Genomic DNA, 17,337 nt, shown 5'->3' with positions numbered 1-17,337 from the left:
ATAACACGGTGCGCCCTATAGTGCGGAAAATACGGTGTATATATATATATATATATATATACATACATACATTTTTTTAATATCATATAAAACCTCTTGTATAAAATGTGAGTTACCCACGATAAATATGATACTTGAAGTGAGCAAATTTTTTACAAATTAAAAATTGTAATCAAATATTGCTAATTTTAAGTATTTCTCTAGTTTAAATTAGACAAATTAAAAATATATATTTTTTTAAACTTACAAAAAAATTGACCTAGCTTGACCTAGTTTTGCAGTGTTTACTGCCAATTTAGTTTTCAATTGAAAAACAAAATCAAGCCCATCTGTTAAAGAACCAGACAAAAACTGAAATGGTCTCAAAACATTTGCCAGATAAAGCAGATATTTTTTTCTTTAGTGGTGGATCTAGAGGAGAAGCTTCACCGCTGCGAGGCAGACAAGTACAACTGCTCCGAGAAGGTCCAGCTCCTCGAGAATCAACTGCAGACAGTGCAGCAAGAGCTGGCAGAGACGCTGACACAGCTCCAGTTCCTTAAGGACATCCTGCTGAGGACACAAACTATCGCTGACGAGCGACAAGTGGAGGTTGAAAAACTGAGCATTCGTCTTAGGTGAGGTTTGCTCATGAACTCGTCTCCAGCTGTGACAAGGCCATGCTGAGATCTTAAGAATCACATTATTTTCTTACACCCTGATCATTTTATACTTTGGTACTGTGTTCATATGATGATGACAGTTTTCTGTGTTAGTAATCTTTGTCATTTAAGATGAATTATGTGTTGTGATTCTGTGTGATAAATATGTAAATTTTAAGGAATTATAAATTTGTTTTGCTGATGTAATTATTTTATATTACAAGGTGGAACATACAGTACTATACCACAAAGCTGTTATGTAACCTACTGCCTCCAGCTACTGTACTGTACACGAAGCACTTAAGGGAACACATGCTTGCATTATAAAGATTTTGCCTGCCTAAAACAAGTTTCAGTTAATTGGTTTCCACACACGTTATCAAAGACAAGCAGACACCCCTTCCCTAGACACCTCTCCCGCCACAATAAATAAATGAAAACATGTTCCTTACCCCAAAAATGTTAAAAGGTTTTATAGTGTAGCTCGCATATGACACAAAAAAACCTGCGCTAGTATTACAACTTCTAGCCAAGGTTCAAGATTATCCTTTTAACATAAAATGCTAATAAGACTTACTTTGCAACCCCAGTGCACAATATTTATACAAGGTTTAAAACCGGATACAATTAAATAAGTGTATACAGGAAACTAGTATGTACACAAGTACTGTGTTGCATGAAAATGCATGAAAATTGAAATAATTGTTATAATACTGACGTGTGTGTGTGTGCGCGTGTGTGTTTTTTTTTTTTTTGCGTGCGCGTGTTTGCAGTGAGACTCAGAAGGAGTTGGAAGAGAGAACTCATGAGGTTTTAGACATGGACATTGCACTAAAGGAAAGACAGGGTGAACTCCAGCAAAGAGCAACACTGGTATTGAAAAAACTAAACGTGTGCACCATCAGTTGTATTTAGTAAACAATACATTCATATGATTCCATCTGGACTTCTGTTTCTCAGTTAGGCCAGCTCGATGTGGCCATCAGGGAGCACAAGCAAGAAATGGAGATTAAGATGAAGGTACTGCAGCAAAGTCTGGAGGCCAAAGAGAAAGAGTTGAGAGACACGGAGAGAGACTTAGGGGAAACGAAGGTGATCAAAAATGGCTCAAAGTTTGTTTTGTTACAAGAAAAGCATCAAGGACCAATTCTTCTATTTTTATACATCTTGTGGTTATGGATTTAAAAATAATAATTATATATATATATATATATATATATATATATATATACATATATATATAATGTGGCCACCAGTAACATAAAAATCTATACAAGTCTAAGTTTTATTGGACAAATTACACCCCTAGATTTTATAATCCATACATTTGTGTTTGGCTATGTGGTCAAGGTCAGGAAAAACTAATTAGTATTGGGTCACAATGTGCCATGTCCTATTATCTTGTAAGGAAATGTCCTAGTCGAAATTAAAGTACAACACATGTGACAGCTTTAGAAAAAACACAGAACATAAGGAGCAGTTGTGTTGTAGATAAATTTACCAAGTGGTCCAATTACAGTTAGTGGCATTGCAGCTCTTTAGATGACTTATTTTGTGGGTCTTTTTTGGACTGAGTGATTGCAGACAAAAGAAAATCCCAATTATTTTAAACATATATTGCAATCACTCTTCAAGAAGACAATAACCCTTTGGTACTAATCCGAGTGGGCGGGTAGGTGTTTTGATCCTTTAACCACTAGAGTCGTTGGGGTACAATTTCCTGTTGTGTGTCTTGGGTGAGTACAGCCTGGTGGCGTCCATCCCTCTCCAGGCAAACAAATGTTTCCACCAGGTCTCGAACCGTGGACCTTTCGCATGTTAGGCAAATGTGCTAACACTGCACTATGGAACGCTACTAACCAGAGTACCCCAAAAAAAAAACGTGCATGTAACTAAAATTTCAAGTAATATTAAATCAAGAGCAATTTAAAGGACACTGTAATTTTTTACCATTAAATGTTCATGTATTGTGTAGTGAAACTGAAAATAAGTTACAAAACACAAGGAAGATTACAAGCTATGGAGACTCAGTGACCAACCTGCACCATTTTCTTTCTCATTTTCACGAGGTTATTGGTTTTTGATGGCAGTCAATCATGGCAGCGCCCTCTAGATGGGGCTCGTGTTATGTAAAATTTATACAAATGTATTAACTTCCCTATATCTAAAAAAAAGCATTTTTACATGACAGCTCTTGCATTTTTGCCACTTGGAGGTGCCAATTAATACACAATGCCGCCAGAAATAAATATACTTTTCTTGTATCAAACAATTTTTGGCCCGCTGAGCAGACTCCCTGCTCTTAAACATGCTGTGCTTCAAAGAGACAACTTGATGATGACCTTGCAGTTTCTTCAGACATACGTTTTTTTAACTGTCCAGTCTTGTATAAGTCATTACATGAATGCCACAGCATGTTTCAGACTCTCCGTTTTAACTCATTTGTTGTGCTGTAGTTACGGTGTAGTTCATGCTTATTATTCAAATCCATATTGTTTTCTTTATTTAATAAAGTGTTTTTTACTACTAGGACACACTGAATAAGACACCATGTCACAAACTTTTTACACAATAAGCTGATAGCTTTAAAACAAAAATGCAAACTGCAATTGAGACTGTTAATGTAATTTTTTTTTCTATCTTCAAAACAAAGGTAATGTTCGGCCATTAGATGTTCTTATATTTTTAGTGTCTGTGTTAAAATGTTTTTTTTGATTTACATCACAGTATACCTTATTTGATGGAAGATCATTCCAATGATTAAAATCTAATTTGATGTTACTCCATGGTGGTGTGTTAAAGGAATCCCATCAGCAGAGACTTGACACATTACTGGAGGAACTTGAGAAAGCCCGGTGTCACTGTAAAGTGCTTTCATCACAACTGGACAACATCAGGTTGCAAGAGGAGTTGGTAAGCGCTCTTTTCATGCGCTGTATCTTGTCACATGACAGCAAGTGGTACCCTCCCTAATGTGTGCGTACGTTCATAGGAAAAGAGGCTGCACCAAAACGACGAGGAACTGTCCCAGAAGAAGATGCAGTGGCAGCAGTCGGAAGCCAGGTTAAAGAATGAGCTTGCTTCTTTAGAGCGGCAGCTGAATCTGGAGCGGGAGCAACACAACAAGGAGGTACAACCCATTAGAATCTTTTTGATACATTTTGCAAATCAAGCGTTTTCTGTTGTTCCAAATTTGACAGTCTTGTAATTAGCCACATATTTGTCATTTACTGGTCGCATTAGTAGTTGATGTGACGCCCAGTGTTAGGCGCCTTATTGAAAAAAAAAAAAAAGTAATTACCGGTAGTTACAGTTATTAGTTACTTAATTTAGAAAGTAATTGTGTTACCCTCCAGATTATTAACACGTGAAAGTAGCACGTTACTCTTAAAGAAACTATTACCGTGACTACTCAAATTGAAGCCATCTCCCTAAAACTGCATTTAAAAAACACGTAACAAAAGAAATGGAAGACATATGCACCAACCTGTGGAAGAAGTGAACCCTTCATATTTCTTGGCTTGTGCAATCTTGGCAGCTTGCAAACGAACACAGCCAAGACACTCCATATCCATTTTGTCTTTGTCTTCACACCACTTGAAGATTTCCTTCTCTGTTTATGTCCAAGATGTGTTTTTTTTCTCCATCCAGTGTATTGCAAAAATAATTTTTACAAACAAAAAAGGCCAAAATACAGCACTCTTTGACCATTTGGTCCATTGATTTTGTTGTTCCTGTATAAGCCACGCCCCCTCCCCACGCGCTTTCTACCATTCGCTGCTGGTGTCACACAACCAAATACGTGCATATAAACTGACCCCTTGAATTTGCAATTTTGTTTTATAGTTGCAAATACGGCTTAGATGTGAGTATATACCGTAGGGAGAAATTAAGAGTACTTGTACTCTTTGCTTGAGACGGTGCTACTGAAACTATTCATTTATTTTCCCCCCATTTTATTAACACTCCACTTATTGAAACATGAATATTTTGTTTGTTTGTTTGTTTGTACATGATTCAATTGTTTGTTTGTTTGTACATGATTCAAATTGAATCTTTTCTTCCGGCGCCGTCACGAATGGCAGCCACTCCAGCAGCTCCCGTGTTATTTTCGATTGTTCTCAGCTCAGGGATGCTGCTGGAAATGTGAATTTCTCTTCGGGGATGAACAAAGTATCTATCTATCTATCTATCTATTTGTATTTTGTAGCCAGACATATTTACAGTGGTGGAATGAGGATTGCGTAATACCTAGTAAGTGAAGTAGCTTAAAAAGTAGCAGACAATGCACCATAATGTATCACAGTTGAGTTACAGAATTTTCTTATCAAGAACACATTCTTTGGTAACACATTACTTCCGACATTGGTGATGCCAAAATAAGATTTGGTAACAATGAAGTGCGCATCACAAACATTTTAGGCCTGTTACCCTAGAAAATACGAGGTTTGTCGAGTAGCACCAAAATTACCTAAATTGTAACACTTACACTGGCATACGCAGAAGTTTATTGAAAAACTGAGATGTTGATTGCTATTAACATGAAGTCTATTCACATATTTATAAAATGGAAAATATTATTGTACACCTCTATTACATTGGACAGTTTTGAATGTTACCAATGCACCAATTATATGGAAAATACAATGATGATTCCCCAAGGCAATTTGATGAATGTTGAGTGTATTTTAAGCACAAAATCTACGTTAATTCCCTAGAAGAAAACGAAAAAAAGAATACAATTATTATTGAACTCTATTGTAATTAAATAATAAATGTAACGCTTGAACAGGCAGAAGTCACATACTCCGATCTTCATGTTTCAGATGGTTTCCTCCTCCTGTAAAGCAACAAGCTTAGTAGAGGCAAGATGAAATGTCTGATCTTTTTGAATCAGGTGTCAAAGAGGAGGAAAGCGTACGATATTTGCTGTTGAATTTGTGACTCCTGAATTATTTTGGTACCAATCTCTGCTTTAAATCATTTGTAAATGTCAGGAACCAGGAACGGAGACGGGAACCCAATTGCGTTACTTTCTTAGTTTTATTTGAAAAGAGACGTAAGCTGGCACCCACGATCCAGTGATCGTTGATTGTGGGGAGCAGGTCGCGATAGCGGTGTCGAAGAAGGAAAAGCCGGTCGGGTCACCGGGGCGCAGGAGCAGAGACGTGATCAAACGGAAACAGGTCGAAGCCGGGAAATGTATGGGAGTCAAAAACAGGTAGTCAGGTTCGGAAGGCTTGCCTAAGCGAGAGCTGAAGGTTCGCAACGATCGGATGCCGGTAACAGGGAGTCGGGGGGTTTAAAAAGTGGCAAGGAGCCAATCAGCGACCAGGGCTGTTGGAGACACCGGGGCAGCCGCAGGTGCCCCGAATCAGTAATCATGACAGTAAACCTCTGATCTTTATACGTCATGTTTTAGGAATGCTCGAACCCACTGTTCGGAGGGAGATAATTATTCCACTTGGATATACAATTATCTTCACGATTCAAAAAATGGCTGATCATTTTATTCTGTCCTTAATATTGGACACCTGCAAAGGAGATCTCATAGGATGCAGTTTTTAATTTTGACTATAATACCTCACTGATTTTTGTTGTTTTGACTATTATGCATTACCTTACATCATTGTCATGTTGCTATTCTTGATTTCCACACCCTTCGGGGTGGATCTGCTTTTTTAACCTAGGAGAATTAATAAAAAGGGGAAGGCTTTTCAATACAGGTTGGAATTTCTTATCTGAAGTTGAGGCTCTCTCCAGTTCTTGCTAATTCAAAATCCATTGACGTCTTCTCTCCTTATTTGGAGTGTATACTAAACTATAAACGTGATACTGATTCTATAAAGAAGTTTCTGTTTTCTTAAATGGGCAATGGTGGTATTGCTTTACTATCAAATGAGTTTGAAATTATAATCTGTTAGTTCACCAGTTATAACGAATAACAGGATTTATTTTGCCTGTTTCTGTTTCACTTTTTTAATTGAAAAAAGATGTTCCTTGTTTTGCTTAATTTATTGTATTCTCACATTCATTACATGTCCAAATGTCATGTACAGCCACAGTAATGTCATCTAAAAACCAATTGTTTTTAAACATGAAAAAATATTTAGCATTGTTAAATTAACATGCAACTGTACTTGGGATATCTTTTAATTATTTATGACATCACTAGAGAGAGCCCAACTTTGGTGCAGGCAGTATCACATTTGGAGAATTACTTAGATAGAATGTTCTTCTTTTAGTGTTTTTTGGCAGGGTGGCCTTGTTTCAAATTCCACTATTGGCTAATTTGTGCTATTTTATCTGGTTAGTTGGAGTCTCTGCAACAGAACCGAGGTCATCTCCTCAACGTGTCCTCACACATGTCTTCCTCACAAGATAAGCTCACCTCTAAATTCAGGCAGCAAGAAATCCTGTTGGACCAAGCCAGAAACCAGCTGGACAACACAAAGATGGAGTTGGAACGCACCAAAACCCAAGTCACTCATCTCCAGACTGAGTTAGAGCAGAGCCAAAATAGGCTTATGCAGACCAAGACTCAGATGGAGAACAGCCAGAATTTATATGAAAAATTCAAGGCCCAAAACAAACTGCTCCAAATACAACTTGAGCAGTTTAGTGCTCAATCCAAAGAGGCCAGAGATCGAGTTGTTCATCTACAGACTCAGCTTGACTCTGCTCAAAGGTCCATGGAGACCTCAAGTGAGTCCCTGCTCATCAAGGTAACACACGGCTGGGATATAATTCCCATTTCCCATGACACAACAGTGTTTGAATGTATAATTATTGTTCCCACCTATGAAAATAGCAGATAATCACTTCTACAGTATTTAGATAGATAGATAGATAGATAGATACTGCATGTTTATATATACACAAGTCTTTATGGTTGGGCGATATGGCAAAAATGTATTCTCACAATCAGTGTTCCACTTTAAGCTGTGCGCGTGCGCAATTGCGCACTGCTCGTACGCAATTGCGCACTGCTCGTACATTCTCAGCGCACAATAAAATCTAGCCAGCGCACAAAAATGAGGGCTCGAAATTGCTAATTAAGAAGGGAATTAAGTCAAAGTCACAGTGCATGAAGGTAAAAATACACGCGTTCCCCTGACGCTGTGTTCTAAATGCGGTATTTTGAAGTCGAGTCGAAGTAGAACGAAGTTGAGTAAAGTTAGTAGAGTTTATTGAGAACTGGCTTCTTCGGCTCGGCTCACTAAAAGGATCCGGATCCTAAATGGCTCTTCAGGTTGTTTTTGCTTCTTTCATCCTTATATGACCAAATATTATGTAAAACTATGCACAAAATGACTTAAAGAAAGGTGAAATGGAACAAAAAAAGAAAAAAATACCAAAATGAAAAAGTAGTGAAAAGCTGAGAAAAAAAGAAACAAAAGGAAAAAAGGAGGCAAAATTCTGGAAAAAAAGCCAGAAAAAAAGAAATGTAGGAAAAAAGTAAATAGAGAACAAAAAGAAAAAAGTAACAGCTTGGAAAAAATAAAGACAATGAGATTTTTTTTTAAAGGAATTTTAAAAAAAAAGTAGAAAAAAACATGGAAAAAAGAAGAAAAAGTTTGTGTTGCATTCAAATAATTTCTAATTATATCAAGTGAATCTTGTTGCCAACATTGTTCTTCCACTAAAAATGTGATTAAGTACAGTTGTGTATCTTACAACCGACTAAATAAGCCCCCCAAAATGTTAATATTATGCGACAAAATATGTCAGGAAATAAAAAGAAATGGATATCTTGTGAACGAATTGTAAAAACAAACGACGTTTGTAGGCCGTACAACCTTTGCAATAGTACATCAGTCAATTCATTCAAAAGAGAAAAATAATTTTGCATTGCCGGAAACTCAGAAAAATGTCAAGTTTTTTGACATGTTTAATAATTAATTATCTTGCCACACTTGGGATTATGGTTGCTCACAGGGGATTATGTTTCACTGTTGTTTGAAGCGTTGCTCACCGACTTTGTGTGAATGCTCAGACCCGTGGAAAATTACAGGGAACATTGCTCACAATATATCTCATAATGTTACTGCACGGTTATGATTATTCTAAGTCAACCACTAAAGCATCATGTCAGTTAGAAGTCAGACTTACTAGAAAATTGCAAGAACTAATTACAGTGAGCTATTTTTCGAACCTGTCCACGGATTGCTGAAGTGTTCTCAGGGCAGAGGTGTCCAAACCCATCAGAAAGCAGGCCAGGGTTGGGTAGCTGAAAATGTATGAGGGCCTCCTATTCAGCTTGGCATTTTTTGAACAGACTTCAATAAATTTGCCTTCCGTGAAAGGTTTGCAGTGTTTGGCGATCAGCTTTGCGACCTCATAAATTGCCTTTGTAGCATTTTTTTCATTTGACTGGAAGGGTCAAATGCACTGCTGTGCCGTTAAAACAGCTTCAAGCTAATTCACCTTTTCACAGCGTTCTTTTCCAGTTAGATTTTCTTCTGTCAGTGCCTGTTGATAACAAATTGTTTGATAACCGCCACTGTCTCTTGGGAAATTAGGCAGACGCAATTGTTTCGGATTTCAGTGAAAATATACTCCAATTTTCACTTGTCCTAGAATCGGTGGCCTTCAGAATCACCTTTTTTTATTTACAGTCGCCATGTCGGAAATGGGGTGGGCTAAAGTTCTCACAAAAAGCCAAGGGCAAGGTGGTCAAAGCGCTATTGCCATCATCTGGTGAAATGGTGAATTTTTTTGTTACAATTTTATACTGCAGTCAACATTACTGGCGTGCGACATAATATTAAATTTATGACACAGCCCGCAGGCCTGTAAAAATGTGTTCAAGGACCGTAACTGGTGTTCAGGCCAGACTTTGGACATGCCAGTCTTAGGGGGGAACCTGGTCCTGGCGTAATCCACGTTAGAGACTCATGCTCTTTTTTGACAGCAACATCATACATTTTAAGAAAAAAAACTAACAAAACCACCAAAGCTGCTTTCCAGACAAAATCTAACTCTTCAGCACATTTCTTTTAGCTCTGTGACGTGAGATTTGATAAAATGTATGAAATAATAATAATCTTAGAGCCTGTGTCCAATACCAAGAAATATACCACCTAAACTCGTTGAGGTCCATTTATGTCGTAAATAATCATTTCAAAACAAGGTGTTCTTTTGTTAAAAAAACAAGAATGATATGCATGTATTTAGGTGAGGGACCTATGTGTGCAGAGATCTGCCTACTTATATCACTAACCCATGATGTACTCATGAAAAAAAAGCCATATCTGGCTCTTGAGCCATGTATTCCCGACCCATGCTCTAGTGTTAGCTGGTGAAATTCTAGCATTTCCAGCTTCCATCAATGATGGAATAGATGGGACTAAATAAAAATCTTTTAGATCAAAATAACATTAAGGTCCCTTATGATCTCATATTGTAACCACCACTACTTCTCTAATTACTCTGGTGCATTGTTATCCCACCACCAGGAGTCGAAGGTGACTCGTCTCCAAGCCAAGATCTCCAGCATGGAACGAGCTGCTGAACGTCAGAATACAGCTGCATACAATCCAGTCAGCTGCCTGTCGTCAGTCCGTCCACCCAAATTCCTGAAAGAGAATTCTTCATCCTCTCCCAACACGCCCCCCAAACACACACCCCCTCCTTCACTCACTCGCAGTGAAAACGGATCGTCACCTCCAGCTGTTGCGGGTCTTGATCCAATGCTCCAGAGCTGCAGTGACGACTTGTCCCTAGATCTTCCTCCAAGCCTGCAGGCTACACTGAGAGAGGCGCTAGGCCAGCACCCTTGGGTGTCGTCCTACCCTAACTCCGTAGATCGCAGCCTGCCGGAACTCACCAGCACTGACCCAACATTGTGTTGCGAGCTCTCCTTCGACCCTCTTACATACATGGCGGGAGACAGCAGCTCCAGCTCCACGTGTATTGTCACAGAAGAAGAAGATGGCGAGCGGGTTGGTTCGCTTCTTTCAGATCAACACGTGAGCTCATTGAAAGACGTGATGCGTTTTGTCAATCAGACTTTGGCCAATCAGGAGAATCTGTCTTCTTGTTCCTCTTCGGGAGCATTGCTGAGTGAACGAAGTCAGGTAACAAAGATAAAATGTTTACTAATGTGAGCCCTCTATTGAGTCGTGTGAGCTTGTCATTTCGTGATTTATTATCCTTAAATGGGGTCGGCAACCCAAAATGTTGAAAAAGCTACGATGGTCGAAAGAAAGCAAAAGCAAGTCTGAACCCGATAAAAGCCTTTTAGAACCTTATTTTACATCAAATCCAAAAGGGGACCCATACACAAAAGTTAATCATTTCGTAGCCATTGGAAAACGTTAAGAATGTCCCTATTTTGTCCGCTTACAGAAAACCACAAAATCACGATATATAAAATGATTTATATACAAACGGGTTACCCCTCAACTGCATGAGTCGTTAGGGCGCCAATAAGGACGTAACTCTCGACAGTCTTCTCCCCTGTTGACAGTTTCTGGCCTGTTTTTCGGTCGTGGCAAAGTTGGCACCAGTTCATTCTTTGATGTTGTCAGCCCAGTGCTTCTCTCTTCTTCTCCGCCTCCCCCCTTGGACTGGACTCTGGGGAAATATCTTAATCAGTCCTGATGATCTTGTGACGTGACCATACAAATGAAGTTTTCCTCTGCGCACTGTTGGCAACTGTTCTTCATAAGGTTCAATGTGCCCTCTGATGGTTTTGCGCACTGTTTCATTTGTCACGCGGTCTTAGTTGCTGATCACATCTTTTTCAAGTGTCAACCATTTCTGAAAAAGCTCCAGGGAGCCACTAAAGCAGTGCACCGCAGGTTCCTTAGCCCCATCCTAAATCAATGCTTTGTAAAATTTGCACATAAATTACCACATTTAAAGGGCTTAGGGTTAGAATTAGCAATCGTCAGAAAATTCAGAGCCTCAGCTACTGACATACAAATCAAAGAGGAGGATGTATTACACAATTGGTAGACCACACTAAACTTAAGTGGGTTTTTCTTGCTAGTAAGGGGGATAATCAAATTTCTTTTTTTCAAACTTTTTAAAACACCACCAATATTCAAAGTAACTATTTGAGAATCTTACACTTTATTGTCCCCAAAGAAGAAGTCTTTTTTTTAAATGTAGGCCCTTGCACATGATGCAAGTAGAACATTAACCTTTCATGAATCAGAAAAAAATAAATAAAGATGAGCACGAAAGGTGGGTGTGTACTTGATCAAGATCATTAGTGACAGAAATATTAAATATTCATTTTTAAATGTTTACTTTGTTAGAGCAGCATGAAATGATTTAGCCCTTCATTTCAGAAGGAAAAAACAGAATTCCTAATGAAAGTTTTTCCAGAACATTGATTTCTTTAAAATATGTCAATATTATGCAAGTTTACTTTTGGGGGATCGTTAATATTAGAAAATGTTTTTTTCTAATATTAAATATTTCACATGTTTTTGTTTCTGAAGTGGGGAAATGGGAAGTGTAATAGATGAATGGATGTAATATTATCTAAGTTAAATAATATATTATTGAATATGGGGCGGCAGTAGCTCAGGAGGTAGAGCGATCGTTTTAGGATTAAGGGATCCCAGTTTGAATCCCGGCTTGTCCGTGTTACATGCCGAAGTGTCCTTGGGTAAGACACTGAACCCCCAATACCCCCAATAAGCAGGTTAGCGCCTTACATGGCTGCACAGATCACGGCCGCTATTGGGAAATGTGAAGCACAATGTAAAGCGCTTTGGGAAGTCATTGACTTGAAAAGCGCTATATAAATGCAGATCATTTCATTTCACATGAATAAACCCCCCAAAAAAGTTTTTACCATGTACAAAAATATTATTTTTCTGAACATGAAATAGGTAAAATTCATGAAATAGTGCAGTTTTATTTCTTAAATTATTGAAAGACTACTCACCAATACATTGAAATCAAAGACAAAACATTTTCGCACATCGAAGTATTTAACCGATAACAGTACTGTATGCTGTGCTCTTATATTTTTCTAATTATATCTCACAAAGACGTTTAGCCAATCAGAATGCAGAACACCATGGGGACAATCCCAAATGTTGAAGCACGAGACAGTAAAAGGTAAACTCCATTATAGCCAACGATTATTGTTAACACATTTTTTTGGACTTCCCCCTCAACAAATTTAACATGATGGCTTTTTTCTAATGTGAACCCCGTTGTATTAACCAATGATTTCCAAATCTCAGGTGGTTTTGGTTAAAAAAAAACACATCTATGACATTTGCCATATCCCCATAATTTCATGTATTGTATTGTTGGCTCACACAATATTGTAATATTTGCAAGATTTGAGTCAATTTCCTTTCGCCAAATCTTGGACCCAACTCAAAAGGTTTGCCCACCCCTGTGATAGAAACTTCTGCTTCGACCCTGGAAGACAGTCTCTTAGTTCAAGGAGATGTGTTTAAGCACATTCACCTAACATGCGAAAGGTCCCCGGTTTGAGACCGGGTGAAAACCTACTGTATGTTGGCATAGAGGGGCATGGCCGCCACCAGGCTGTACTTGCCCAAGACACACCCCAGGAAATGGTGCTCCTACGACCCCAGTTGTTAAAGGTTCCAACCAAACATCTCAAGGCACTATAGTGCACAAAGTACGATTCACAAAGGGCTGCTTTCATTCGTCTGGAGTGCAAGAATTTGAGCACCCTGGCCTCAAAGCAAGTTATAGGAGCCTGATGAAAGGGCAATATGTAAACAATGTTGTTTATGTGCTATAAAAACTTAAATTTGTGGAGGAATTATGTGCTTACAAAGTGTTTGAGGCCCCATTCTTTCAGAAACTATGTAAATTAAACCCTCAAACTGAACTAAAAACACCGTTAAAGGTTTTACCCTGCTTTACTCTTCAATTCAAAATCAGCAATGACAAAAGAATCCGAGCTGGCTGAAATTGTTGCTCCATTCTAAAAAAATCCAGGCTAACACATTCTATGCTGAAATAATTTACATTTGTGCAACGCAGAAAGTGTGGTAAATAACTAAATAGGCAGAGGAAAAAAAAAACTGAGTATTTTGTGTAACTGACACCTTCATGTTTTTCCTCAGATGGGAGCTAAGAAGTCCTGATGCACATTGGAGAAGAGAAGTCCTGTTTACATCATCATTGTCAAATTGTATTTCTGTTACTTTAAATTATTAAAATCAAAGCACTCTACTGTGGTTCCTGGAAATGACCACAGATGTGTTTGTTTGTTTTTTTTACTTTTAAAACACTTAATCTGTATGAAAAATATCTGAAGTCAGTGATACTTTTTATTTTTTTAATACTTTAATAAACATTATTTTTTTACTACTGTAGTTCTCCAGAAATGTTATAGTCTGTTATTGTTTTGCTCCTGGTGACCGAGGCATTTATTATCTTAGCAAGTATTGGTTTCCAATCCAAGCAGGGAATTTTTGCTCAGTATCGATCTAAGGTGTAATTTTTGACCATGATTTGCTGCATTGTGTAGTGCAACCAAAAACGAGTGCTAAAACCGTAGAAGAGAGAATACAAACTACGGAGATAAAGTGACCAAAATTGCACCATTCGTTCTCTTTATTTTGCCCAGCCTTTCACCAGATTTTTGGTCTTTGGGGGTACTTGTAACAACAAGATGGCGGACAATCATGTCAGCTCTGTCTATGTGAGCCTCGTTATCAAAGTCAGTCTTTTTTTATGTCAATTCTGCAGCAAAAACAGAGAATTCAAATTGCGTTTCTCTGAAAATTAGAAACAAAAAACACTATGCTAGGACACACTACACTAAGACAGTACGACAGATATAGACAGTGCACACGTAAGTCAAAGAGCATAGTGGTTAAATAAATACAAATTTCTTGACCTACAAGTATTTTAACAAATGCCCATTATTATTATACCTCATGTACTGTTTCATACCATTTAATTCAATATTGGGTTTATTTTCCCAATGAAGTTTGTTTTTACCACGAGAAGGCGCTACATTATACACAGTGTCTCTTTAAAATGAAAGTTGAACATGCCTCGAATGTGTTTGGGATGAAGCTGTGTGGCTGAGATAAGTGTTTACCATTCTATTTTCATTAATGTACCATTTCTGTGAATGGGTTTTTTCTCTAAGTAACCCCCTAACCGATGATTCACTTCAAATGGCCATGTCAGACATACAACTCACAGACCGGATCGAGTCTTATGGATTTTGGATTTCTGGGTATGTCAAAAAAAGGGTCTTTAGGTCATTTATTTATATATATATATATATATATATATATATAATGTTGTTTTTTTCTAATAGATGCAAACCAAATACTCTCTCTGGACGCTAGAGAGCAGTTTTGAGTTAGTATATGTGGCTGAGTTAATTCAGTTGTAGAACTGCATTCACTCAACAATTAAAAAAACAGTTAACACATTCAAGCCAACATGGAAATCTTTTCCATCCATTGTTTGTGAATAAATGGGCTTAGAAAAGATCCATTGTCATTATAATTAGTGGGGTATGTTACGTATGTAGGCTGGATGATAAAGAATAATACTGAAAAACAGCTAAAAATTCGGAGTTGACATTATTTACCGTTTCTGCCACCTAAGAACCGAAAGTCTGGATCCTGCACAGAACCGAACTGAGTTTGACATCCCTGGTTTAGGATATTTAAAATTGTACGCGGAAAAAAAAGTCTTATCCAAACACAAAATACTTTTTCTTAATTTAAAGATTTTTTTAAAAATACTTATTTGAATATATTTCTAAACTTTTTTCATTTTTCTTTTTTAAAATATTTTATCTTCTTTACATAGTACAATAAAATACAAATTTTTAATATTACTATTTAATTTTACCTTAGTTATTTGCAAACTGCAGACTTATTACACCATTTCCCTGATCTAAAACCTACATGAGGGCAAGGAAAAACTCAAAACTCAACATGAGGTAAATGAAGAAACTTGAGAAGGGACAGCACATGAGGTAATCCCCCTTCCAGGATGACCAGGCTGCAATGGATGTTGTCATAACAAATAATACACAGATATTGTCAACATGAAATATAGGTCATTCATATATTATAGAATAGAAGTGTGATATAAGCTTAGATTTAAACAGTTCCACTGAGGTTGCAGATCGAATTCCAGGGGGAAGAGCATTCCGCAGCACCGAGGTCCGAATGGAGTACGCTGTGAAGCCCTTTGAGACTCCTTGTGATTAAGGGCTATACAAATAAACATGACTTGACCATAATTTTAAATGACGTACCTGTTGTAAATTGGGCGGTATACTACTTAAATTCACTCATTTGTCCAACTTATTGTAACAAGGGTGGACGGTTTGTCCTTCGGGCAATGGGCAGAGGACACACTGGACTAGTTGCCAGCCAATCACGGCGCACAAAGAGATGGACAATCAGGTAGCACTTGTTAAATGTAAATGCTCTGCATTTATATCGCGCTTTTCAAGTCAATGAACACCTCCCAAAGCTGTTTACAATGTTCTTCACACTTTTCCCTTTTACACACTAACTAACCGATAGCAGCGTCAGCCATGCAAGGTAACTACCTGCTCTCGGGGGCATTAGGGATTCCCAAGGGACAATTTGAACCCAACCCAATGGATCTGCCATGGATGTTTTGGAAATGTGGATGAAAACTAGAGTTAAAGGGACATTGAGTATTATTTAGCGCCTTTGAGTGTTAAAAAAATAAAATAAAAACAATATTAATTTGAATAAGAAGTAAAAATACATATTATACATCTATCATATAAATATGCTTTTAAAAAGAATATACAACGATAAGTCAAAACATTGGTATTTATTTTACATAATATGGGGATCGCCTAGAGAGAGATGACATCGTCAGCCATCTTTCTGCTACGGGTATCCAAAAACTTCAAAAAGGCTGGGCATAAAAAGGGAAGTAAAATAGTTCATTTTGGTCACTTGAATTCTCTATAGTTTATATTGTTCCTTATGCTTTGTAGAAAATTGTTTTTAGTTGCATTATACAATAGAAATGTATTTTTTTAGAATATCAGTGACATTATGTAACTCATCAGTATCATACCACAGGGTCACAAAGTAGGAAGCCCACCAATGCATGAGGCCCTCAGGGTCTCTGACTTTCTAAAGCCTCTGCTTAAAATTGCAATGTAAGCCAATTCCACTAGCTCAGTAAAGGCTAAAGCGGCCTCTCGGAAAAATAACAGTAAATAAGCCACCATAACTCTGTGTTTCCAACCCTTTTAAACCAAGGAACATTCTTACATAAGAAAAATCTCGCAACACAACACCAAACAAAAATTCTACAAAACATGACATTGAAGTCAATTTGCGAAAAAAAAAAGTTTGTGATAAAATGTAGTGGGAAAAACTCTAATTTGGTGTCTGTGATAATTGTCTTTGATGCCAGAAAGCAAAAAAGAATGACAAGTCTTGTCCTACAAGAACTTTTCTATCTGACTATGTCCTGGACTCATAGAACAACAAATGGTGGAGAGCACGTTTATCTGCTGATTGGGCTGCTCATTGGAGAGACACTCGTCGGCGTGGAAACGTGGACTCTGTTGGGACATCTTAGGAAAATGGGCATGTGGTCTCACTTGGTCTCATCAGGACCTCGTAACTTAATTCTTTTGGTCCATGAGATAATGCCTATTTGTCTCTTTTTTACTCATTGTATTGTTAGAATATAGTTTCCCAAATTTTTTTTTTCA

General features: G+C 37.7%; 1 protein-coding gene across 3 annotated transcripts in view; it reads left to right on the top strand.

Annotated features, from left to right (window-relative positions):
* Positions 1-13,966, top strand: part of ccdc18 (coiled-coil domain containing 18) — a 33,009-nt gene extending 19,043 nt beyond the window's left edge. Inside the window, exons 18-26 of one of the 3 annotated variants that reach the window (XM_088329619.1) lie at positions 404-617; positions 1,415-1,514; positions 1,602-1,733; positions 3,444-3,554; positions 3,634-3,771; positions 6,956-7,366; positions 10,100-10,585; positions 10,652-10,720; positions 13,715-13,966. In XM_088329619.1, coding sequence (XP_088185745.1) covers positions 404-617; positions 1,415-1,514; positions 1,602-1,733; positions 3,444-3,554; positions 3,634-3,771; positions 6,956-7,366; positions 10,100-10,585; positions 10,652-10,720; positions 13,715-13,735 — 1,682 coding nt within the window. In that variant the 3' untranslated portion in view covers positions 13,736-13,966. Of the gene's footprint in view, positions 1-403; positions 618-1,414; positions 1,515-1,601; positions 1,734-3,443; positions 3,555-3,633; positions 3,772-6,955; positions 7,367-10,099; positions 10,721-13,714 lie in introns of those variants that run through there. The other 2 variants (XM_088329618.1, XM_088329620.1) reach the window with 2 other exon arrangements.
* Positions 13,967-17,337: the final 3,371 nt, after the last annotated feature.

The sequence above is a fragment of the Urocampus carinirostris genome, chromosome 1, assembly GCF_059441175.1.
Source record: "Urocampus carinirostris isolate Australia breed hairy pipefish chromosome 1, RoL_Ucar_1.0, whole genome shotgun sequence".
NCBI classification, from domain to species: domain Eukaryota; kingdom Metazoa; phylum Chordata; class Actinopteri; order Syngnathiformes; family Syngnathidae; genus Urocampus; species Urocampus carinirostris.
This window is presented reverse-complemented; position numbering and strand designations above follow the sequence as displayed.